The sequence below is a fragment of the Ahaetulla prasina genome, chromosome 4, assembly GCF_028640845.1.
Source record: "Ahaetulla prasina isolate Xishuangbanna chromosome 4, ASM2864084v1, whole genome shotgun sequence".
In the NCBI taxonomy this organism is placed as follows: domain Eukaryota; kingdom Metazoa; phylum Chordata; class Lepidosauria; order Squamata; family Colubridae; genus Ahaetulla; species Ahaetulla prasina.
Window position 1 is genome coordinate 7,762,093 of NC_080542.1, and position 26,764 is coordinate 7,788,856.

Sequence of the window (26,764 nt, forward strand, 5' to 3'; positions counted from 1 at the left end):
AAGGATTATATCTGAGAATACATCTAATGAGAAAAACTATCATTTTCTGTTTGAACATCCATGTGAGTACAAAATTTTATCTTGAATAGCACAAGGGTTAGGATCTGAACATGTACTCTACCAGAAGAGAACAGAGTGAGGAAACCTGTAGCAATGAATCTGACAGAGACATGACTACCCCTTCTTCCAGCACTCTTTATAGCCAAACTTCATTATTGTTGAATTTCAATAGCCTTTTGGGAAGCCTTTGATGTTTTACCCTACAGTAATTCCTCTAGGATATAATTATATTGTTTTGATGAGCTGGTTCAGCTATTGTTTTTTGAAATGAACAAATGCCAACAAAAATAGTATAAGGGAGATTTGCATAGAATATATAACATAGAACTATTTTTCAAGATACCACATTTATTTTCTACCAATTTTTCACAAAATGAAAAATGAACAGATCCAGAAGGTATCCATCATTTATTGAAAGCATGTTTTCTGGGAGAAAACAACACTGATCTTTTTTTTTTATTTTTTTTTAAAATTTGCATTTATATCCCGCCCTTCTCCGAAGACTCAGGGCGGCTTACACTATGTTAGCAATAGTCTTCATCCATTTGTATATTATATACAAAGTCAACTTATTGCCCCCAACAATCTGGGTACTCATTTTACCTACCTTATAAAGGATGGAAGGCTGAGTCAACCTTGGGCCTGGAGGGACTAGAACCTGCAGTAATTGCAAGCAGCTGCGTTAATAACAGATGGTCTTAGCAGTCTGAGCCACCAGAGGCCCCTATATAAATTACCTTAAGCTCTCTAAAACACTTCAAAATTATGTCCTGCACATTCTCTGACAAACACTTTCATATATTCTAAAGAATGTCATTCCTTTCCCCACATCTAGAAGCATTTGAACGGCAGAGAAGTTATAGGTTAGAAATAAAGCCTAAATTTTGCGCAAACCCCTTTTACTCATACGAAAAATCTGGGAGAAACTGGCTAAAATTATAAAAAGAAAAAAAAAGCTTTTACAACGGGATGTCATATAATTTGATTTAAGGATGTTCCTTAAATTTCAATTCATAAAAGTGACAACCTATGCAGGCACCTTGCCACCGATTAAGAAGTCACCAGTCAAACTGGGATTCTACATGGGACTATAAGTTGAAATGTATCCAGAATTCCAATTGGTTCCAAATGCAGCCACCTTTATGGTTTTGGGTAGACCCAGGTGCACACTTGTGTCACCTTTATTGCAAGAGTTGTATTGGGTGACAATTTGCTTCTGGGTACATTTCAAGGTGCTAGTTATCACCTTTAAACCTTACATTGCTTGGGACCAGTTTAGAGTGCAGAGTGCAGAATGCAGAGAACAGTGAAGAGAAGAGCAACGAAGATGATAAGGGGACTGGAGGCTAAAACATATGAAGAACGGTTGCAGGAACTGGTATGTCTAGTTTAAGAAAAAGAAGGACTAGGGGAGACATGATAGCAGTCTTCCAATATCTCAGGGGCTGCCCCAAAGAAGAGGGAGTCGGGCTGTTCTCCAAAGCACCAGAGGGCAGGACAAGAAGCAATGGGTGGAAACTCATCAAGGAGAGAAGCATCTTAGAACTAAGGAAAAATTTCCTGACAGTTAGAACAATTAATAAGTGGAATGACTTGCCTGCAGAACTTGTGAATGCTCCAACACTGGAAATTTTTAAGAAAATGTTGGATAACCATCTGACTGAGATGGGCAGGGGGTTGGACTAGAAGGCCTCCAAGGTCCCTTCCAATTCTGTTGTTGTATTACATTATATTTGAAGAACTGCCTCTTCCTGATCCCATCCATGTGATCCGGTAGAGCATAGAGGCAGGGAATGTTGTGTGTCCTCTCTCTTAAGGAAGGACATCTGGTGGGACCCAGAAGAAGTGTATTCTTTGTGATGGCTTCTTCCCTCTGGAACATCATTCGGATGGAGATGAGATTGGCTCCTATTTTGACACTCTTTTGAAAAGCCCTGAGCACCCAGTTTTGCCAATAGGACTATGGAACACAGAGTGGGTTGGAGCCCATCAAGTGGCCCAGCTGGCTGATTTCTATCTCTAGGGATGTATTTTTATAGTTTGTATATTGGGTTTTTATTTTATTATTTTTTTAAGCAGCTGAGAGACACTAACAGTGAGTTGGTGGCCATATAAGTTCTCTCAAATAAATAAAAAAACTCCTTAAAATGCTATGTCATAAGTTCTTATTGAAAGATGTTTTTTGAATTGCAGTTTATAAAACTGGAAAAGTATGTGGGACATTGTGCCACCAATGATGAGAACAGAGGAAGTATCACCTGCAGAGAAGGACAAAGTAACTAGTTTCTGTCTGAATTAGGGTTGCACTTTCATTATTACTATGGTTATCTATCTAATAATAATAAAAGAGCTGGAAGGGACCTTGGAGGTCTTCTAGTCCAACCCCCTGCTCAGGCAGGAAACCCTACACCACTTCAGACAAATGGTTATCCAACATCTTCTTAAAAATTTCCATTGCTGGAGCATTCACAACTTCTGGAGGCAAGTTGTTCCAATTATTAATTGTTCTGAATGTCAGGAAAATTCTTCTTAGATCTATCTATCTACCTACCTACCTATCTATCCATCCATCCATCCATCCATCCACCCATCCATCCATCCATCCATCCATCCATCCATCCATCCATCCATCCATCATCTATCTATCCATCTAGCTATCCATCTGCATGTCTACCTACATAACTATATATAACTGTCAGAAAATTTCTTCTTACATCTATCTATCTATCTATCTATCCATCCATCCATCCATCCATCCATCCATCCATAAATCTTCCATCATCTATCTATCCATCTATCTATCCATCTACATGTCTACCTACATAACTATATTTATTTATGTATTTTATTTGTTTGTCAAACATGTGCAAGTATAGGTATGAACATAAACATGGACAAAGGAAGTAAGTACAGAGAAATGGGGACAGTAGGACAGGGATGGTAGGCAGGCTGGTGTGCTTATGTAGTTCCCCTTTATGGACCTCTTAGGAATGGGGTGAGGACCACGGTAGACAGTTTGAGATTGAAGCTGTGAGGGTTTGAGGATGTAACAATGGAGTTGCGGAGAGTATTCCAGGCATTGATCACTCTGTTGCTGAAGTTGTATTTTCTGCAATTGAGTTTGAAGCGGTTTACCTTGAGTTTCTATCGATTGTTTGCCCGTGTATTGTTGTGGTTGAAGCTGAAATAGTCTTCGACAGGAAGGACATTGTAGCAGATGATTTTATGAGTTATACTCAGGTCATGCCTAAATTTTCTAAATCCAGGATTTCAAGTCTGGTGGCATAAGGTATTTTGTTGTGATCAGAAGAGTGGAGAACTCTTCTTGTAAAATATTTCTGGACAAGCTCAATTGTATTAATGTCCAAAATGAGCTGTGGGTTCCTGACTGGCGAGCTGTAATTGAGAATTAGTCTAGCAAATGTTTTGTATCCTCTGTTAGTAGTGTAATCTTTCTGGAGAAGAAGCTACACAAGATTAGGTTTACAATTCTTAAAATCTTTTTGGCGATGTAGTTGCAGTGGGCTTTGGCACTTGGGTCATTTGATATGAAAGGTCTTTGATGAAATGCAGCCACCTGTATGGCTTTGTGCAGACCCAGATGCACACATGTGTCACCTTTATTGCAAGAGTTGTGTTGGGTGACAATTTGCTTCTGGGTACATTTCAAGGTTCTAGTTACCACCTTTAAACCCTACATGGCTTGGGACCAGTTTAGAGTGCAGAGTGCAGAATGCAGAGAACAGTGAAGAGAAGAGCAACGAAGATGATAAGGGACTGAGGCTAAAACATATGAAGAACGGTTGCAGGAACTGGTATGTCTAGTTTAAGAAAAAGAAGGACTAGGGGAGACATGATAGCAGTCTTCCAATATCTCAGGGGCTGCCCCAAAGAAGAGGGAGTCGGGCTGTTCTCCAAAGCACCAGAGGGCAGGACAAGAAGCAATGGGTGGAAACTCATCAAGGAGAGAAGCATCTTAGAACTAAGGAAAAATTTCCTGACAGTTAGAACAATTAATAAGTGGAACGACTTGCCTGCAGAACTTGTGAATGCTCCAACAATTTTTAAGAAAATGTTGGATAACCATCTGACTGAGATGGGCAGGGGGTTGGACTAGAAGGCCTCCAAGGTCCCTTCCAATTCTGTTGTTGTATTACATTATATTTGAAGAACTGCCTCTTCCTGATGCCATCCATGTGATTCATTAGAGCAGAGAGGCAGGGAATGTTGTGTGTCCTCTCTCTTAAGGAAGGACATCTGGTGGGACCCAGAAAAGTATATTCTTTGTGATGGCTTTTTCTCTCTGGAACATCATCCGGATGGAGATAAGATTGGATCCTACTTCGACACTCTTTTGCAAAGTCCTGAGCACCCAGTTTTTCCAATAGGCCTATGGAACCCTGAGTGGGTTGGAACCCATCAAGTGGCTCAGCTGGCTGATTTCTATCTCTAGGGATGTATTTTTATAGTTTGTATATTGGGTTTTTATTTTATTAATTTTTTTAAGCAGCTGAGAGACACTGACAGTGAATTGGTGGCCATATAAATTCTCTTAAATAAATAAACAAACTCCTTACAATGGTGTGTTGTAAGTTCTTATTGAAAGATGTTTTCTGAATTGAAGTTTATAAAACTGGGAAAGTATGTGGGACATTGTGCCACCGATGATGAGAACAGAGGAAGTATCACCTGCAGAGAAGGACAAAGTAACTAATTTCTATCTGAATTAGGGTTGCACTTTCATTATTACATGGGTTATCTATCTAATAATAATAACAGAGCTGGAAGGGACCTTGGAGGTCTTCTAGTCCAACCCCCTGCCCAGGCAGGAAACCCTACACCACTTCAGACAAATGGTTATCCAACATCTTCTTAAAAATTTCCATTGTTGGAGCATTCACAACTTCTGGAGGCAAGTTGTTCCAATTATTAATTGTTCTAAATGTCAGGAAAATTCTTCTTAGATCTATCTATCTATCTATCTATCTACCTATCTATCCATCCATCCATCCATCCATCCATCCATCCATCCATCTATCTATCCATCTGCATGTCTACCTACATAACTATATATAACTGTCAGAAAATTCTTCTTAGATCTATCTATCTATCTATCCATCCATCCATCCATCCATCCATCCATCCATCCATCCATCCATCCATCTATAAATCTTCCATCATCTATCTATCCATCTTCATGTCTACCTACATAACTATATTTATTTATGTATTTTATTTGTTTGTCAAACATGTGCAAGGTAACAAGTATAGGTATGAATATAAACATGGACAAAGGAAGTAAGTACAGAGAAATGGGGGCAGTAGGACAGGGATGGTAGGAAGGCTGGTATGCTTATGCAGGTCCCCTTTATGGACCTCTTAGGAATGGGGTAAGGTCCATGGTAGACAGTTTGAGATTGAAGCTGTGAGAGTTTGAGGATGTAACAATGGAGTTGGGGAGAGTATTCCAGGCATTGATCACTCTGTTGCTGAAGTTGTATTTTCTGCAATTGAGTTTGAAGCAGTTTACCTTGAGTTTCTATTGATTGTTTGCCCATATATTATTGTGGTTGAAGCTGAAGAAGACATTGACAGGCATGATGTTGTAGCAGACAATTTTGTGTACTGTGCTTACATAAGACCGCAGCTGGTGTAGTTTCAGATTGACCAAGACCAAAACTTCAAGCCTGGAGGCATAGGGAATTCTATTGTGAGTAGAGGAGAGGAGAATGCCTATCTATCCTCTCCATCAAGTGAACACTCAAAATTTTCCTCTAAGGTTCTTCATCTTTGTAGGCCTGTCCTCCATTAGAGAGGGATACTCTTTGTCTAGGATTTGAGCTGAATTTCAGCTGACTTTCTTGAAAAATGCCAGACATTTATTGGAAACTAATTCAAATCACTCTTTCTAATGATCAGCATACACTTTGAGTAAAGCATGAAACAGAAGGAAGAATACATTTCATTTCGATTCACTAAATTTCCCCTATTGTTAATATCTGATAACAGGTTGCTCTGGAAATAGATTGATGGGTAGAGAGTGAATGGTTAAGACCCAATATAAAACCTTTTTTCTAAATACATGTCAATGTACGGGATTAACAAACTCAATAAATTTGACTTTTCAAACTTCTATATAATGTTTGTGTAGGCAGCAGTCTTTCTATTTCTTTAATTGCTCATTTCTCTTTGTGAGTTGCTCCCTGTGGTTGAAGTCAGGCCGGAAAACAATGATGTAGCATTTGGGCAGGAATATGCAACCCAATAATGCAGCACTGGAGGCCAAGATGGAGAAGACCTCCACAGCTACCATGGCTTTGCCTTTTGTGCTCAGATAGGATGGGAAAAAAGAGATCCACACACTGCAAAAGGCCAACATGCTGAAGGTGATGAACTTGGCTTCATTAAATCTGTCAGGTAATTTACGGGCAAGAAAAGCCACAATAAAGCTGGCGATGGCCAAGATACCCATGTAGCCCAAGACACAGTAGAAGAAGAAAGCTGACCCCTCATTGCATTGTAAAATCATTTCTTGGAGCTCTGAATGCATGTCCAACTCAGGGAATGGGGGAAATGTCAACAACCAAAGAATACAAACACATACTTGTAAGAGAGAGCAAGAGAGGATAATAGAAAAGGCCAATCTTTTCCCTACCCATCTCCTCATCTGAGATCCCGGTTTTGTGGCCATGAAAGCAAGTACCACAGTGATGGTTTTGGCCAGTACACTAGAAATGGCCACTGAGAAGCTGATGCCAAACACTGATTGTCGGAGAAGGCAGGTCACTTCTCCAGGTTGGCTGAGGAAGAAGAAAGAGGAGAGAAAACAGAGCTGAAGAGAGACAAGTAAGGTGTAGGTGAGGGACCGGTTGTTGGCTTTGACAATGGGAGTATCCCTGTGCTTAATAAAAGTTCCAAGCACCCAAGATGTCAGGAAGAAGAAACAAAGTGCGACTGAGGCCAAACCAATTCCTAAAGATTCTTCAAAGGTTAAAAACACCACCTGTTTTAGGATACAGCCTTTCTTTTCTTTATTTGGATAATGATCTTCTGGACATTCAAGACAGTCATCCATATCTGGAAGGAAAATCAAAGAATATGTCCCCTAGACATTCGAAATTATTGAAAAGCACCTTATTATTTGTAGTAGTTTATTAAAGTTCGCTTAAGTCTAATGAAAATTGGTAGAATGCCTATCCTACCATTTTGAATTGAAATCTTCCCTTCAGGGCATGGAGCACAGTCATAGCAGCAGAACCGATCTCCCTCGATCCCTTTCTTCCAGGATCCAGGAAAACAAGGGTCATTGCATCGAGAAAGTGGAGGAACCTGGTGATAATCATAAAATGTTTTGAAATGGGAGATATTTAAAACAGTTTGTAATTTTTGTCCTTTACAGAGGGAAATTATTTTTGACTTCCAAAAAAAATATTTAATTCATCAACTTCATCAACAATTTAAAAAGATGTAAAAATTATAATGTTGTATCAAAGGTCCTGTTTGAAGGGCAGGGTGCTTAAATAATTTAACAGGATAGCAATGTCATGGAAACATGGTCACTCTAGTGATTATAAATGGAAATGCAGATGAAATACTAAGCAGGCTTTTGTATTGTAATGTCATTTTGTCAATTTGACAAATGTTTGATCATCCACAACATTTGAAAAGAATATGTCATTGTTTATTTAAAAAAACAGAAATCATATTTCTAAACAGACTGCATTCAATATGGCACCATCGTGGATTAATCATAGCCAATTCAGTAGTTCGATACCTGATTAAAAGCTGAGTTCCAGACAATCACATCTTCATCCATGGATAATTCTTTCCCTTTTGGAGCCTGGAGATCCATCTTTCCAATTCTAACTCTCTGAAAGGATCTGTTTGGAAAAGTGATCAAGTTGGTGATGTCAAATCCACCCGTTGCTTCCCCTTTCTCATTCAGGAACACTCTCTCCCCAGCTGAATTGTTAAAAGAAATGCCTTGAAGAAATGAATGGAGCTACTTGAAAGAGAATGAAAGAGAAAGGGAGTTGAATATTATATAATAGAAAGGCTATAACAATTATTAAATATGTACACTTAGAAATTTGACAATTGATATTTCACAGAAATGTACACGGCTATTCTATTGTAAGAATGAACCAAAGCAGAATGAATGTAAGCTATTGGGATTAATCAAATTCCTTCAATTATTTAAACCAAATGGTGGCAAGCGGCCACAAAAGATGTAGCCGCAGAAAACAGTGAGGCAGGTGTTGAGGTGTGTGAGGCCTGGTAAGTAGAGCAGCTCCAAACCCCCCACCATCCCCACCCTAACTTATTTTTACCTGTGTGCCTCACCCCACCCCCTGCACCCTGGGATGGGCGGGGTCTTAATTAGGAATAATTTTTTTGTGGGGCTTAATTTAATCGCATGTGCTCAAAAACGTGATAGGGCTTCTTTTCAAGGTGGCCAGGAAGAAGTGTTTGGAGAATTGATTATTTTTGGATGAGACAATGAAAAGTAACCTAAATTATCATTTTAAATATCTCTTATTGTACAAGCGAGGGTGATTTCCTAGATAACTCTTACAGATACCTAATCATGATGAAAGGAAATGAAGGGAATTAGAGGGTCAGCCACACTGGACTTAATACTCCTTAAAAAAGATGAAATGAAAGAAGGCGATGAAGTTATAGGATAGTTATGTAGGAGTGATCATACAATATTGGAATATAATATTCTGCAAGCAGAAGTAATAGAACACAGTCAAGTTAGAGCCTTGGACTTCACAACAGCTGATTTCAATATACTTTGAGAGAGCTTGTAAGAGATTCCAGGGATTAGAATTCTCAAGGTGAAAACAAGCTAAGAAGATTGGGAAACTTTGAAACGCGACAGTATAAAAGCCCAGTCTAGCACAATTCCAACAAAGGAGAAAAATAAGAGGATTCAAAAGAAATCAGTATGGCTGCACAAATACTCTCTGATAAACTAAAAAAGAAAAAGGACACATATAAAAAGTGGAATGGGAACAATTAACCAAGGCAGAATATCAGCAAAGAGCTCAGTCTTGCAAAAATGATGTCAGGAAAGCTAAGGGAAAAAAATAACTACTTTTTCTATTTTATACAGAAAAGAACAACAGAGATGAAAGGGAACTTGGAGGTTTTCAAGTCCAATACACTCCTCAAGGAGGAGACTTTATAACATTTTAAAGAAATCACTATCCAATCACTTTGAAAAAGTGTTGGAGCATCCATAACTTCTGAAGGCAAGCTTTTCCACTAATTAATTGTTCTAATTGTCAGGAAATTTCTCCTTATTTCTAGGTTGTTTCTCACGCTTAACTTGATTCCACACATAGAAAATATTAAGACTTTCCACAGTGAGTTCAAAAGAAAATTTTACATCAAATTGCTCATTGAAATAAAAGAAGTGTCCAATGCAGAGAGAATACCTGACAAGCCTGGAGAGCTAGATGGCCAGTTTCTTTACCCATCATAGCTTTTTGTCTTTTGAAATGTAATGTGTACAGAGCCTGCAAAGCATGAGCCACAGCATAAACAGCATTGTAGACACTGTAGCTGTGGCCAGTCATCCCCATTTCAAACAAAGGAGAAGGAAGGTCTTCTAGCTTCATCTCCTCAGTGCATGGCTTATTATCCATTTCTTGTAATTCTGGTTTTGGAAATGAACAATCAAATGATTGTTCCCAAATATCCTTCAAAAGCCCATCTCTGGAGACTGAAAGAGGAGTGATGGTCTGAAGAAATTCCTTGAAACCTACAACTTCTGCTGAATGAACAGTGAAGGAAAGAGCCCCATGGAACATCTGGAGATCCCAACTGACTTGAAATCCAGATAATATGAAATCAATCTGTGCAGTCATGATCCACACTTTTCTAAACAATGCAATTTTCTTGCTTTCAGGATCTACCACAAATGTGACAGATCTTAGCCACATAATTGCCCAGGATTCTCCATAGACGAGAAATGCATTGGCTTTGATATTCATCAGATTAGTGGAGATAACGGAGACTGCTCGATAAAGTCCTGAAAGGTCTTCCATATGGACTAGTTGGGAAAGCCTTTGTACAAATGATGAACATATTCCATTCTGTGAAAGTAAGGGCTGCATTTTCTGTAAGAAGTTTTCTCCATTGTTGTTATCAACAGCAAAGATCCCAATCCATGTCCACTTGAAATGGTGAAGCAGTTGGATAATTCCAATGTACTGATGGTCCTCTTTTGGGACCATGAAATAAAGCGAAGAGAGCTTACTGGTCTCAAATGTATCTTGGGCTAATGAGCCATAGGTCAGCTATAAGAAGGTGGAATAGTATTCTATTGAAATGTTAAATCACATCTATTTTTTCTTATCTAGTTTTCTTATGAAATACATCCAAGGAACATTGTCCCTAGAATTCTTCTAAACATTACTGTACAAAGGAATTTCTTGGAATTACTTCAAATACAAGCCAGAGAAGAATTGCTTTAATGGGGGCAAAGAATGCTATAATTCTCTCTTCCCTTAGGTCTGGAATGTCTTTGGATACTCACTTCCGCTATTCGGTATTATTGTTTCAGAAAAGTAGGACTAATTCGTAGACCTTTAGCCATGCAGAACGTTTTAACACAAACCTAATCCTAATCCTTGATGCTCATGAAATATTCCATAACAACAACAACAAAATATATAATTTCCCTCCTCAAACTCATCACAGCTTACTTGTGGCATCTTGAAGAAATCTGTAATTTCACCTATATAAGATGACGTATCAAAATCCAATCCTCCAATGATAGCCATGAGATTCTTCTGGCTATCACATCTGTAGTTAGGGACAAATTCCTGGGATTTGAAAAGTAGGTCCAGAGTGGTGCGATAGGTCATCCTTGCATTGTTGTAACTGTCATAGATGTGGAACCCAAGAGTGATGTTAGGTAAGATCTGGGAGTCCTCGTTGATCCCCTTCACAGCAAAGGCCAAGGCAAGGACGTGTTGATGAAATTTGGAGCTTACACTACAAATATTGTAAATACCCCAGTTGAAAAAGTAAGTTGACAAATCTCATCATTTCTCTATGAATAACAAACATTTCATTCTCTGACAGTAGTAAAAAGATCATCACTTTTCTAAAGTTCTTAATAATTTCTACAGAGGGATCCCTGGTGCTCTCTTAGCTGGGTGGCTTTCTTGCGAACATTTCCTCACCCAAATTATCATCACTGCCTGGCACTGAGGATGTTATCTAGTTCGGATAATGAAATATCTGCAACAAAATATGAAATCTCAGAGAGCACCAAGAACTCCGCATGTCAACCCTGAGCTACAAATATTACCTTTTACTGATAATTCCTACAGAGTTCAAATTTACTTTTTACATAATATTTCCATGACTTGCAACAAATATATAGTGCAACATTTACAAGTAGTGACTTGTTTTCAAAACACTCTATTTTCTACAAGATTTTCAGAAAGTGGTACATGAATACATTAATCAGGTGTCACTCATTTACTGTATGTAATTTTTGTGAGGAAGGATTTTAAAGCTTTTAAAAAATTACCTTAACCTCAGTAGATGTTCAACCAGGTGAGTGAACGTCTTTTTAAAAAATGTAAAGAAAAATATTTGTTGTGTCAGAACCAGATGCATTTAAAAGACACAGAAAGCATTAATTACATTTAAAAAAAAAGATTTGTGCACAAACAACTTTTACTCAAATGAGGGATTTTGGAATTTGGCTAAGATGAGACAGGGAAGACAAATTCTTACGTTGGTACATCGTAAGGTATTCTAGCAGGATTTTCATCAAATTTCATTGAATAAAACTGGTAGCCCATGTGAGATGCCATCCCACCAATGGTGAAGTCTCCAGGCTGGTACCACTCATGTGGAACAAGGAAAGCACCACTTGCAGGGCAGCTCAGTGTAACTACTCTGTGTACCAAAAACAACAGGAGAAACATCTTGATGGTCTTGTTATTGTGGAAATGTTTTGCCTTCCATCCTACCCATAGGGAAGCATATATAATCCAAGACTTCATCTAAAGAAAGATCTAAGGATTTTATCTGAGAACACATCTAATGAGAAAAACTATCACTTTCTGTTTGAACATCCATGTGAGGACAAAATTTTATCTTGAATATCACAAGGGTTGGATCTGAACATGTACTCTACCAGAAGAGAACAGAGTGAGGAAACCTGTAGCAATTGAATCTGACAGAGACATGACTACCCCTTCTACTAAACACTCTTTATAGCCAAACTTCATTATTGTTCAATTTCAATAGCCTTTTGGAAAGCCTTTGATGTTTTGCCCTACAGTAATTCCTCTAGGATATAATTATTTTGTTTTGATGAGCTGGTTCAGCTATTTTTTTAAAAAAATGAGCAAATGCCAACAAAAATAATATAAGGGAGATTTGCACTAAATAGAATATATAAAATGAACTATTTTTTAAGACATCACGTTTATTTTCTACCAATTTTTCACAAAATGGAAAATAAACAGATCCAGAAGGTATCCGTCATTTATTGTAAGCATGTTTTCTGGGGAGAAAACAACACTGATCTTTTTTTTTTATTTTTTTTTAAAATTTGCATTTATATCCCGCCCTTCTCCGAAGACTCAGGGCGGCTTACACTATGTTAGCAATAGTCTTCATCCATTTGTATATTATATACAAAGTCAAAAAACAATCTGGGTCCTCATTTTACCTACCTTATAAAGGATGGAAGGCTGAGTCAACCTTGGGCCTGGTGGGACTAGAACCTGCAGTAATTGCAAGCAGCTGCGTTAATAACAGATGGTCTTAGCAGTCTGAGCCACCAGAGGCCCCTATATAAATTACCTTAAGCTCTCTTAAACTCTTCAAAATAATGTCCTGCACATTCTCTGACAAACACTTTCATATATTCTAAAGAATGTTATTTCTTTTCCCACATCTAGAAGCATTTGAACGGCAGAGAAGTTATAGGTTAGAAATAAAGCCTAAATTTTTGCGCAAACCCCTTTTACTCATATGAGAAATTTGGGAGAAACTGACTAAAATTATAAAAAGAAAAAAAAAGCTTTTACAATGGGATGTCATATAATTTGATTTAAGGATGTTCCTTAAATTTCAATTCATAAAAGTGACAACCTATGCAGGGAACCATGCCAACGATTAAGAAGTCACCAGTCAAACTGGGATTCTACATGGGACTATAAGTTGAAACGTATCCAGAATTCCAATTGGTTCCAAATGCAGCCACCTTTATGGTTTTGGGTAGACCCAGGTGCACACTTGTGTCACCTTTATTGCAAGAGTTGTATTGGGTGACAATTTGCTTCTGGGTACATTTCAAGGTGCTAGTTATCACCTTTAAACCTTACATTGCTTGGGACCAGTTTAGAGTGCAGAGTGCAGAATGCAGAGAACAGTGAAGAGAAGAGCAACGAAGATGATAAGGGGACTGGAGGCTAAAACATATGAAGAACGGTTGCAGGAACTGGTATGTCTAGTTTAAGAAAAAGAAGGACTAGGGGAGACATGATAGCAGTCTTCCAATATCTCAGGGGCTGCCCCAAAGAAGAGGGAGTCGGGCTGTTCTCCAAAGCACCAGAGGGCAGGACAAGAAGCAATGGGTGGAAACTCATCAAGGAGAGAAGCATCTTAGAACTAAGGAAAAATTTCCTGACAGTTAGAACAATTAATAAGTGGAACGACTTGCCTGCAGAACTTGTGAATGCTCCAACAATTTTTAAGAAAATGTTGGATAACCATCTGACTGAGATGGGCAGGGGGTTGGACTAGAAGGCCTCCAAGGTCCCTTCCAATTCTGTTGTTGTATTACATTATATTTGAAGAACTGCCTCTTCCTGATCCCATCCATGTGATCCGGTAGAGCATAGAGGCAGGGAATGTTGTGTGTCCTATCTCTCAAGGAAGGACATCTGGTGGGACCCAGAAGAAGTGTATTCTTTGTGATGGCTTCTTCCCTCTGGAACATCATCCGGATGGAGATGAGATTGGCTCCTATTTTGACACTCTTTTGAAAAGCCCTGAGCACCCAGTTTTTCCAATAGGCCTATGGAAGACAGAGTGGGTTGGAGCCCATCAAGTGGCTCAGCTGGCTGATTTCTATCTCTAGGGATGTATTTTTATAGTTTGTATATTGGGTTTTTATTTTATTATTTTTTTAAGCAGCTGAGAGACACTAACAGTGAGTTGGTGGCCATATAAGTTCTCTTAAATAAATAAACAAACTCCTTACAATGCTGTGTCATAAGTTCTTATTGAAAGATGTTTTTTGAATTGCAGTTTATAAAACTGGAAAAGTATGTGGGACATTGTGCCACCAATGATGAGAACAGAGGAAGTATCACCTGCAGAGAAGGACAAAGTAACTAGTTTCTGTCTGAATTAGGGTTGCACTTTCATTATTACTATGGTTATCTATCTAATAATAATAAAAGAGCTGGAAGGGACCTTGGAGGTCTTCTAGTCCAACCCCCTGCTCAGGCAGGAAACCCTACACCACTTCAGACAAATGGTTATCCAACATCTTCTTAAAAATTTCCATTGTTGGAGCATTCACAACTTCTGGAGGCAAGTTGTTCCAATTATTAATTGTTCTGAATGTCAGGAAAATTCTTCTTAGATCTATCTACCTACCTACCTACCTATCCATCCATCCATCCATCCACCCATCCATCCATCCATCCATCCATCCATCCATCATCTATCTATCCATCTAGCTATCCATCTGCATGTCTACCTACATAACTATATATAACTGTCAGAAAATTTCTTCTTACATCTATCTATCTATCTATCTATCTATCCATCCATCCATCCATCCATCCATCCATCCATCCATCCATCTATAAATCTTCCATCATCTATCTATCCATCTATCTATCCATCTACATGCCTACCTACATAACTATATTTATTTATGTATTTTATTTGTTTGTCAAACATGTGCAAGTATAGGTATGAACATAAACATGGACAAAGGAAGTAAGTACAGAGAAATGGGGACAGTAGGACAGGGATGGTAGGCAGGCTGGTGTGCTTATGTAGTTCCCCTTTATGGACCTCTTAGGAATGGGGTGAGGACCACGGTAGACAGTTTGAGATTGAAGCTGTGAGGGTTTGAGGATGTAACAATGGAGTTGCGGAGAGTATTCCAGGCATTGATCACTCTGTTGCTGAAGTTGTATTTTCTGCAATTGAGTTTGAAGCGGTTTACCTTGAGTTTCTATCGATTGTTTGCCCGTATATTATTGTGGTTGAAGCTGAAGAAGACGTTGACAGGCATGATGTTGTAGCAGACAATTTTGTATACTGTGCTTACATAAGACCGCAGCTGGCGTAGTTTCAGATTGACCAAGACCAAAACTTCAAGCCTGGAGGATTAGGGAATTCTATTGTGAGTAGAGGAGAGGAGAATGCCTATCTATCCACTCCATCAAGTGAACACTCAAAATGTTCCTCAAAGCTTCTTCATCTTTGTAGTCCTGGGAAATTTAGTGAATTGAAATGAAATGTATTCTCTTTCTTCTCTTTCATGCGTTATTCAAAGTGTATAGTGATCATTAGAAAGAGTGATTTGAATAGTTTCCAATAAAAGTCTGGCATTTTTCAAGAAAGTCAGCTGAAATTCAGCTCAAATCCTAGAAAAAGTGTATCCCTGTTAATACCTGATAACAGGTTGCTCTGGAAATAGATTTATGGGTAGAGAGTGAATGGTTATGACCCAATATAAAACCTTTTTTCTAAATACATGTCAATCTACGGGATTAACAAACTCAATAAATTTGACTTTTCAAACTTCTATATAATGTTCCAGTAAGCAGCATCCTTTCTATTCCTTTAATTACTAATTTCTCTTTGTGAGCTGCTCCCTGTGGTTGAGGTCAGGACAAAAAACAATGATGTAGCACTTTGGCAAGAATATGCATCCCAGTAATGCAGCACTGGAGGCCAAAATGGAGAAGACCTCCACAGCTACCATTGCTTTGCCTTTTGTGCTCAGATAGGCTGGAAAAAAGGAGATCCAAACACTGCAAAAGGCCAACATGCTGAAGGTGATGAACTTGGCTTCATTAAAGCTGTCGGGTAATTTCCGGGCAAGAAAAGCCACAATAAAGCTGGCAATGGCCAAGATACCCATGTAGCCCAAGACACAGTAGAAGAAGAAAGCTGACCCCTCATTGCACTGTAAAATCATTTCTTGGAGCTCTGAGTGCATGTCCAATTCAGGGAATGGGGGAAATGTTGACAACCAAAGAATACAAATACACACTTGTAAGAGAGAGCAAGAGAGGACAATAGAAAAGGCCAATCTTTTCCCCACCCATCTCCTCATCTGAGATCCCGGTTTTGTGGCCATGAAAGCAAGTACCACAGTGATGGTTTTGGCCAGTACACTAGAAATGGCCACTGAGAAAGTGACAGCAAACATAGATTGTCGGAGAAGGCAGATTACTTCACCAGGCTGGCTGAGAAAGAAGAAAGAGGAGAGAAAACAGAGCTGAAGAGAGACAAGGAGGGCGTAGGTGAGGAACCTGTTGTTGGCTTTGACAATGGGAGTATCTCTATGCTTAATAAAAGTTCCAAGTACCCAAGATGTCAGGAAGAAGAAACCCAGAGCTGCTGAACCTAAACCAATTCCTAAGGCTTCTTTGAAAGTTAGAAAGACCAGAAGTTTCAGGATACATTCTTTCTTTTCTTCATTTGGATAATGATCTTCTGAACATTCAAAACAGTCATCCATCTCTGGAAGCAAAATCAAGGAATTTGTCATCTAGGCATTCCAATTATTAGAAATCACTTTATTAATTTTTTGCAACCCAAACTAGTATATGAAAGTCTAATGAAAAATGGTAGAATGGATAACCTACCATTTTGATTTGAAATCTTTCCTTCTGGGCATGGATCACAGTCATAGCAGCAGAATTGACTTCCCTCAATCCCCTTCTTCCAGGATCCAGAGAAACAGGGGTCATTGCATCGAGAAAGTGGAATAACCTGCTGATAAGTATACAAGGTTTTGAAATTGGAGATATTTAAAACAGTTTGTTTAATTTTTCAACTTCATCCACTTAAAAAGTGTTGGAAATTGCAGTGATGTAGGAAAACTCCTTTTTGAAGGGCAGGCCATGTAAATAATTGCACATAGTGACAATCTCATGGAAAATTGGCAATTAGAATAGAATAGAATAGAATAGAATAGAATAGAATAGAATAGAATAGAATAGAATAGAATAGAATAGAATAGAATAGAATAGAATAGAATTTTTTATTGGCCAAGTGTGATTGGACACACAAGGAATTTGTCTTGGTGCATATGCTCTCAGTGTACATAAAAGAAAAGATACGTTCCTCAAGGTAGAACATTTACAACACAATTGATGGTCAATATATCAATATAAATCATAAAGATTGTCTCGTGATTTCTGATTCAAATCCAAAACAAAAACGTAAACATCCCTTTTAAATTGTAATATCATATTGTCAACTTGAGGAATGCCTGATCATCAGCAAGATTTGAAAAGAATATACCGTTGTTTATTTTTTAAAAAAACATCAGAAATCATATTTCTAAACAGACTACGTTTAATATTGGATCATAATGGATTAGTCTTAGCTGCTTCAATAATTCAATACCTGATTAGAAGCTGTGTTCCAGACAAGCACATCTTCACCTTCTTCTTTTTTTTAATGCTAGTTGTTTTGTGTTACTTTTTCTTGTTTGACATTTTTTTATGGATTTTTCTGAGTTTCATGTTTTAAGTTTGCCTTCGATAAAATAAAAAGATGCAAAAAAAACCCAAGCATGGTTGATTAAATGCCTCCATACCTGGTTAAAAGCTGGGTGCCAGACAATCACATCTTCATCAATGAATAAATCTTTCCCTTTTGGAGCCTGGAGATCCATCTTTCCAATTCTAACTGTCTGAAAGGATCTGTTTGGAAAAGTGATCAAGTTGGTGATATCAAATCCACCTGTTGCTTCTCCTTTCTCATTCAGGAACACTCTCTCCCCAGCTGAATTGTTAAAAGAAATGCCTTGAAGAAATGAATGGAGCTACATGAAAGAGAGTGAAAGAGAAAGGGAGTTGACTTCAATGTAACAGAAAGGTAAACACTGTATTAAAGTTTCATTGATGATTTCTTCCCATTCCTATAAGAATTATTAAAGATGTACTCCTAGAAATTTGATAATTGATATTTCATAGAAATGTACATGGCTACACTAGCATTAAATTGATATTATTTTAAGAAACAATAAGAATGAACCAAAGCAGAATGAAAGTAGGCTATTGGGATTAGTCAAATTCCTTCAATTATTTAAACAATAATGAAAGCTAGGACATAGTTAATCTGCCCACAGTAGTATAAATATATTTGATAATCCAAAATATGACAAATTTCCTTTATCCAGATTTGAAAATTTGAGACTCCTTCTTCAATAGATAGATGTGAGATGGGATTATTGCAAAGTATGTATTATTCTTAGCTAGCTAGCTGGCTAGCTATTTAAATGATAGATAGATGATAGATAGATAGATAGATAGATAGATAGATAGATAGATAGATAGATAGATAGATAGATATTATTGTTCAAAAGTACAGATGCCACTTCTGAAAAGAAACGTCTTCTAATTCATTCCTCTTGAATTTTGATAAGGACAGAAAGCTCAGCTTCTCAATCCTGACAGATTTATGAGCAAGGAAGAAGTATTTGGAGAATGGTGAAAAGTAACCTAAATTATCATTTTAAATAGCTCTTATTGTACAAGCTATGGGGATTTCCTATATAACTTTTACGGATAACTAATCATGATAAGTGGTAGTGAAGGGAGCTAGAGGGTCAGTCACACTGGACTTAATTCTCATTAAGAAAGATGAAATGAAAGGAGGTATTGAAGTTACAGGAATGTTATGTGGGAGTGATCATGCAATACTGGAATTTAATGTTCTGCAAGCAGAAGCAATAGAACACTTTCAAGCTAGAGCCTTGGACTTCATGACAGCTGACTTCAATATACTTTGAGAGAGCTCATAAGAGATTCCAGGGATTAGAATTCTCAAGGTGAAAACAACCCAAGAAGATTGGGAAACTTTGAAACGCAACAGTATAAAAGCCCAGTCTAGAACAATTCTAATGAAGGAGAAAAATAAGAGGATTCAAAAGAAATCAGTATGGCTGCACAAAATACTCTCTGATAAACTAAAAAAGGAAAAGGACATATATAAAAAGTGGAAGGGGGGCAAATAACCAAGGCAGAATATCAGCAAACAGCTCAGTCTTGCAAAAATGAAGTCAGGAAAGCAAAGGCAAAAAATAAACTACTTTCCTATTTTATACAGAACTGAATAACAGAGATGAAAGGGAACATGGAGGTTTTCTAGTCCAATACACTCCCCAGGGAAGAGACCTTATAACATTTTAAACAAATCATTATCCAATCATTTTGTAAAAGTGTTGGAGCATCCGTAACTTCTGAAGGCAAGCTCTTCCACTAATTAATTATTCTCACTTTCAGGAAATTGCTCCTTATTTCTAGGTTGTTTCTCATGGTTAACTTGATTCCACACATAGAAAATATTAAGATTTTCCACAGTGAGTTCAAAAGAAAAGTTTACATCAAACTGCTCATTGAAATAAAAGAAGCGTCCAATGCAGAGAGCATACCTGACAAGCCTGGAGATCTAGATGGCCAGTTTGTTTACCCATCATAGCTTTTTTCTGTTTGAAACGTAATGTGTAGAGAGCCTGCAAAGCATGAGCTACAGCATAAACAGCATTGTAGGCACTGTAGCTGTGGCCAGTCATTTCCATTTCAAACAAAGGAGAAGGAAGATCTTCTAGCTTCATCTCCTCAGTGCACGGCTTACTATCCATTTCTTGTAATTCTGGTTTTGGAAATGAACAATCAAATGATTGTTCCCAGATATCCTTCAAAAACCCATCTCTGGAGAGTGAAAGAGGATTGATGGTCTGAAGAAATTCCTTGAAGCCTACCATTTCTGTTGAATGAATGCTGAAGGAAAGAGCCCCATGGAACATGTGGAGATCCCAACTGATTTGAAATCCTGATAACATGAAATCAATCTGTGCAGTCATGATCCACACCTTTCTAAATAATGCAGTTTCCTTACTTTCAGGATCTACTATAAATGTGACACCTCTTACCCACAAAATTGCCCAGGATTCTCCATAGACGAGAAATGCATTGGCTTTGCTATTCATCAGATTAATGGAGATAACTGAGACTGTTTGATAAAGTCCTGGGAAGTCTTCCACATGGAGTAGTTGGGAAAGCCTTTGTATAAATGATGAACATATTCCATTCTGTGAGAGTAAGGGCTGCATTTTCTGTAAGAAATTTTCTCCATTGTTGTTATCAGCAGCAAAAATCCCAATCCATGTCCACTTGAAATGGTGAAGAAGTTGGATAATCCCAATGTATTGATGGTCCTCTTTTGGGACCATGAAATAAAGTGAAGAGATCTTACTGGTCTGAAATTTTATGGGGGCTAATGAGCCATATGTCAGCTATAAGAAAGTGGAATAGTATTCTATTGAAATGGTATATCAAATCTATTTCTTCTTATCTAGTTTTCTTATGAAATAAGAACATTGTCCCTAGAATTCTTCTAAATATTACTGTGGAAAGGAATTTCTTGGAATTACTTCAAATACAAATCAGAGAAGAATTGCTTTAATGGGTGCAAAGAATGCTATAATTCACTCTTCCCTTAGGTATAGAATGTCTTTAGATACTCACTTCCGATATTCGGTATTATTGTTTCAGAAAAGTAGAACTAATTCATAGTCCTTTATCCATGCAGAACATTTTTACAAAAACCTAAGCCTAATCTTTGATGCTCATGAAATATTCCATAACAGCAACATTAACAACAACAACAAAATCACGAGGATAAAATTAAAACTATTGCAAGATGTGAGAACAAGAGGAGGTTTTGGGTACCCAATTGGGAACTGTACTATCAAGCAGCAAACTTAATGTGGATCAAGGAGTGGATAACCCTAAGAAATAATAGAATATTGACTTTCAAAGGCCATGACTTGCTATTGGGATTGCATTCTTTCTTATGGTATGGGCAAACTAAAACACAGGGATGTTTCAGAAGACATTTTGTAAGAGAGGCGTTGTTATTAAACTGGGAGAGGATTAAGAAAGGTCATTTTTAAAAAATTCCAATTTGGGTATCATATATTGAGGCATTCTCATATTCACTAACATTTAGAAAGGAACAAATTGTTCGATACAATGAATTGTTGAATGAAAAGGGTGACTTAAAAACTAAGCAAAAACTAGAAGTAGAACACATAAAAATGAATTGGTTTTCTTACTTGCAAATAGACTCCAGATACAATAAAGATTCCAAAACAGCAAGCTTCTATAATAACTTAATTTGTTTTGATAAGATTTTAACAGGTACTGATGATAACTTCATTAGAAAATTGTATGGATATTTATTAGAGGTTAAATTGGAAGAAGAACAAGTAAAAGAGACAATGATTGCCTGGGGGAAGAATTTTGGTCATGGGATAGATCTAGAGGTGTGGCAGAAATTATGGACGTATAATTATACAATGACAATGTCTACGGCATACAAGGAGAATTTGAATAAGATGTTTTACAGGTGGCATCTACCCCCGACAAGAATTGCCAGAATGTTCAAGGACAAATCCGAAAAATGTTGGAGGTGCCATCAGATACCTAGATCATATTACCATATGTGGTGGACATGCATTGAAGCTAAAAGATATTGGACTAAAATACACACATGGTTGGAGAAAATGATTAAAAAACATATAGACTTTAAGCCAGAAGTTTTTTTTGGGGGGGGATTATACCTGAAATATATAGCAGAGAATTAAAATATTTGATGGTGAATGTTATAACAGCAGCTAGGATTGTGTTTGCTAAAAATTGGAAAAATGAGAAATTACCTTTGCAAGATGAAATCATTAGGAAGATAATGGAATCTGCAGAAATGAGTAAATTGACATTTGAAATTAGAGAACAAGAAGATAAGCAATATTATAAAATATGGGATTTATTCTATCAATGGTTAGAAGGAAAGACATATTAGAAAAGAGTTTTAAAAGGTTGTTGTTAAAGGAAGCAACTGAATTAAATTAATCTAGGAGAATGGAATCAATAATGTTATTAGATAAAACACTAATTTGGGAAAATTAACATGAAATGAGAGCATGAAATGTTATAACCATTATTTAATTAAAAATTGATTGAATAAGAGATTTGGATAATGTAAGATTAGAAGAATGAAAGAGATGTTTAACCTGAAATTGCACAAGAGATATGTCAACACCCCACCGACACACTGTAACTGGACTGAAGAGGCTTTTATGTTTGTTCGTTGTAAAAAATAAAAAAACTTTTTATCAAAACAACAACAACAACAAAATATAGAATTTCCCTCCTCAACCTCATCACAGCTTACTTGTGGCATCTTGAAGAAACCTATAATTTCACCTATATGAGATGAGGTATCAAAATCCAATCCTCCAATGATAGCCATGAGATTCTTCTGGCTGTCACATCTGTAGTTAGGGACAAATTCCTGGGATTTGAAAAGCAGGTCCAGAGTGGTGCGATAGGTCATCCTTGCATTGTTGTAACTGTCATAGATGTGGAACCCAAGAGTGATGTTAGGTAAGATCTGGGAGTCCTCATTGATCTCCTTCACAGCAAAAACCAAGGCAAGGACATGTTGATGAAATTTGGTGATTATACTGCAAATATTGTAAATACCCCAGTTGAAAAAGTAAGTTGACAATTCTCATCATTTCTCTATAAATAACAAACATTTCTTTCTCTGACAATAGTAAAAAGATAATCACTTTTTCTAAAGTTCTTAATAATTTCTTTGGAGGGATCCCTGGTGCTCTCTTAGCTGGGTAGCTTTCTTGCAAACATTTCATCACCCAAAGTAGATAATATCATCACTGCCTGGCACTTAGGATGTTATCTAGTTTGGATAATGAAATTTCTGCAAGAAAATATGAAATATCAGAGAGCACCAAGGACTCCTCATTTCAACCCTGAGATACAAATATTCTCCTTTATTGATAATTCTTACAGAGTTCAAATTTACTTTTTACATAATATTTCCATGACTTGCAACAAATATATACTGCAACATGTACAAGTAGTGACTTGTTTTCAAAATACTCTATTTTGTACAAGATTTTCAGAAAATGTTACATGAATACATTAATCAGGTGTCACTCATTTACTTTATGTAAGTTTGGTGAGGAGGGATTTTAGAGTTTTTATAAAATTACCTTAACCTCAGAAGATATTCAACCAGGTGAGTTAACGTCTTTTTAAAAAATGTAAAGAAAAATATTTGTTCTGTCGGAACCAGATGTATTTGAAAGACACAGAAAGCATAGATTACATTAAAAAAAAGAAGATTTGTGCACAAACAGCTTTTACTCATATGAGGGATTTTTGAGATTGGCTAAGATGAGACAAATTCTTACATTGGTACGTCGTAAGGTATTCTAGCAGGATTTTCATCAAATTTCATTGAATAAAAGTGGTAGCCCATCTGAGATGCTATCCCACCAATGGTGAAGTCTCCAGGCTGGTACCACTCATGTGGAACAAGGAAAGCATCACTTGCAGGGCAGCTCAGTGTAACTACTTTATGCACCAAAAACATCAGGAGAAACATCTTGATGCTTTTGTTATTGTGCAGATGTTTTATTGTCTATTCTACCCATAGGAAAGTATATATTTTCCAATAGGTCATCTAAGGATTAATCGAAGGATTACATTTGAGAATGCATCTAATGAGAAAATCTATCATTTTCTGCTTGAAGATCCATCTGAGTACAAATTTGTATCTTGAATACCACCACAATTTGAATAGATATTTTGGCAAGAGAGAACAGAGCATAGAAATCTGACAGAGCTCTTAATACCCCTTGTGCCAATCTCCCTGTGGTTCAAGACTTACTTTATAGCCAAACAAAAGCCTTGAATGTTGTTGAATTTCAATACTCTTCTGGGCAGCCTTTGATGCTTAGGCCATATGAAGAAAATATGGTAATTCCCCTAGGAGATAATTATTTTGTTTTGATTAGATAATAAGTGGCTGATGCTTCAGCTATTATTTTATTTTAAATGTGCAAAGGCCAATGAAAGTAGCATCAGGAAGATTTGCAATAGAATATATATTTAATTATTGAAATTGTAGAAATAAAAATAGTGCTGTTTTTCAAGATACCACATTTATTTTCTACCATTTCCCCCCACAAAATAGAATATGAACAGATCCAGCAGATATCAGTGGTTTATTGTCTGTATTTTTTGGTGAGGAGTAACAGTGCAGACCCTTTTAAAAGAATAACCTCAAGCTCATTAAAAATTTTCAAAAGAGTTCTTGCACCAAAGTTTCATACATTCTATTGCACCAAACCCAGCCTCCTACCATCCTGTTAAAATTGCTGGCCATTCCAAGATTGAGCAAAGGAATGCAATTGTTACCCAGACCATTTGTTTATTTATTTATTTATTTTGTCACAACAATATATATAAGCATCGTACAAAAGGTTATATAATATATAAACATATATATGAGTAAATATTAGGAGGTATAAGCATATATAGAAGAAAAGAAAAACAATAGGACAGGAATGGTAGGCACGTTTGTGCTCTTATGCACGCCCCTTATGGTCCTCTTAGGAATGGGGTGAGGTCAATAGTAGAAAGTTTTTGGTTAAAGTTTTTAGGATTATGGGAGGAGACCACAGAGTCAGGTAAAGTGTTCCAAGCACTAATGATTCTGTTACAGAAGTCATATTTTCTGCAATCTAGATTAAAGCGGTTAACATTGAGTTTAAATCTATTGGTTGCTTTTGTATTATTGCAATTAAAGCTGAAGTAGTCTTTAACAGAAAGGACATTACAATAGATGATTCTGTGAGTTAAACTTAGGTCTTGTCGAAGGCGACGGACAGAGGAATGGAGAACTCATCTTGTAAAATATTTCTGGACACGTTCAATTGTATTGATGTATTGTTAGCACATAGTTGGATACTTCTTCAAAATCAGGGGGTGGAAGGGAACAGGAAAAAGTTTATCATATACTTTGGGCCTCAGATCCAGCTTTGCTTCTTCTGTAACTATTTGTCTTTAGTAAAGTATACCTTTGGCTAACCATGGGCCTAAGAGTCTTTCTTTCCTGACTGACCAGGGTGAGACAGCTGACATTTATTTCTTCTTCCAGAGCTAGGAACATTTGAAAGACAGAGAAAGCCTAGATCAGCAGCAGAAATAGCAATAGCAATGGCACTTACTGACTTATTGTGCTTTACAGCCCTCTCTAAGCAGTTTACAGAGTCATCCTATTGCTCCCCAACAATCTGGGTCCCCATTTTATTGACCTTGGAAGAATGGAAGGCTGAGTCAACCCTGAGCCAGTGAGAATTGAACTGCTGGCAGTGGGCAGAGCCCGCCTGCAATATTGCATTCTAGCCACTGAGTCACCCTGGCTCCTGATTAGAAATAAAGCCTATATGTATGATGAACCATTTTTTTACTCATATTAAGAAATTTTGACTAAGATTATAAAAAGTAAGGAAACCCTTACAATGGGACAACAGCATACAAGGCTGGTCTTTAAATTTCAATTCACAAAAGTGATGAACTGTGTGGGACACCATGCCACATAGTTGCATGCTTTTATGCATCTTGAAAGAAGCTTTTTTTTTTGTTCCTCTTGACTTTTGTTTCAAACCTTAGTTCATTTTGAACCTTAGCTTTCCAGACTTCATTTCTGACCATAAAAGTTAGCCTGCATTACTGCATTCTCACCACTGCACCACCATATCTGCAATGAGAGTTGAAATTTCATTATAATTTGGGCCCTTTTAAGCTGTCCATAGAATACCCCACTCATCTATCTATCTATCTATCTATCTATCTATCTATCTATCTATCTATCTATCTATCTATCTATCTATCTATCTATCTATATCTGTCTGTCTCTGTCTCTGTCTCTGTCTCTCCCTCCCTCCCTCCCTCCCTCTCTCTCTCTCTCTTTCTCTCTCTCTTCGTCCACATATTTTCCCATTATTCAAGCATCACATTATATCCAGTGGTGGGATTCAAATAATTTTACAACCGGTTCTCTGCTCTAATGATTTCTTCCAACAACCAGTTCACCAAATTGCTCAGAAAGTTAACAAACAGTTCTCCTGAAGTGATGCGAACTAGCTGAATCCCACCACAGATAGAATAGAATAGAATTTTTATAGAATAGAATTTTTTATTGGCCAAGTGTGATTGGACACACAAGGAATTTGTCTTGGTGCATATGCTCTCAGTATACATAAAAGAAAAGATACGTTCATCAAGGTACATATAGAAGGTACATATATAGAATAGAATAGAATAGAATAGAATAGAATAGAATAGAATAGAATAGAATTTTTATTGGCCAAGTATGGTTGGACACGCAAGGAATTTGTCTTGGTGCATATGCTCTCAGTGTACATAAAAGAAAAGATACGTTCATCAAGGTACAACATTTACAACACAAATGATGGTCAATATATCAATATAAATCATAAGGATTGCCAGCAACAAAGTTACAGTCATACAGTCATAAGTGGAAAGAGATTGGTGATGGGAACGATGAGAAGATTAATAGT

The 26,764-nt window shown here is 37.2% G+C and overlaps 2 protein-coding genes across 2 annotated transcripts; both read right to left on the minus strand.

Moving 5' to 3' along the window:
• Positions 1-6,223: 6,223 nt before the first annotated feature.
• On the minus strand, positions 6,224-10,304 carry LOC131196988 (vomeronasal type-2 receptor 26-like). Its single transcript, XM_058180521.1, has 4 exons — positions 9,504-10,304; positions 7,835-8,062; positions 7,263-7,389; positions 6,224-7,137 (listed from the first exon to the last, which is right to left on the minus strand). The coding sequence occupies exons 1-4, from the start codon at positions 10,302-10,304 to the stop codon at positions 6,224-6,226; spliced, it is 2,070 nt and encodes a 689-aa protein (XP_058036504.1).
• Positions 10,305-15,916: 5,612 nt separating this feature from the next.
• On the minus strand, positions 15,917-23,781 carry LOC131196992 (vomeronasal type-2 receptor 26-like). Its single transcript, XM_058180533.1, has 5 exons — positions 23,588-23,781; positions 22,543-22,720; positions 19,739-20,602; positions 16,941-17,067; positions 15,917-16,815 (listed from the first exon to the last, which is right to left on the minus strand). The coding sequence occupies exons 1-5, from the start codon at positions 23,779-23,781 to the stop codon at positions 15,917-15,919; spliced, it is 2,262 nt and encodes a 753-aa protein (XP_058036516.1).
• Between the last annotated feature and the right edge of the window lie 2,983 nt (positions 23,782-26,764).

Bases quoted from the DNA above. Each gene is read 5' to 3' on its own strand.
- LOC131196988 (XM_058180521.1), bottom strand. From the start codon at position 10,304: ATGGTCCCAAAAGAGGACCATCAGTACATTGGAATTATCCAACTGCTT. The intron at 8,063-9,503 runs GTATTCTCTCTG...TCTTTCAAGTAG, and splicing joins TAGCTCTCCAGGCTTGTCAG to CTCCATTCATTTCTTCAAGG. The intron at 7,390-7,834 runs GTATCGAACTAC...GATTATCACCAG, and splicing joins GGAACTCAGCTTTTAATCAG to GTTCCTCCACTTTCTCGATG.
- LOC131196992 (XM_058180533.1), bottom strand. From the start codon at position 23,781: ATGTTTCTCCTGATGTTTTTGGTGCATAAAGTAGTTACACTGAGCTGC. The intron at 22,721-23,587 runs GTAAGAATTTGT...CATCTATGACAG, and splicing joins ATACCTTACGACGTACCAAT to TTACAACAATGCAAGGATGA. The intron at 20,603-22,542 runs GTAAGCTGTGAT...ACTTTCTTATAG, and splicing joins GTTTCTTCAAGATGCCACAA to CTGACATATGGCTCATTAGC.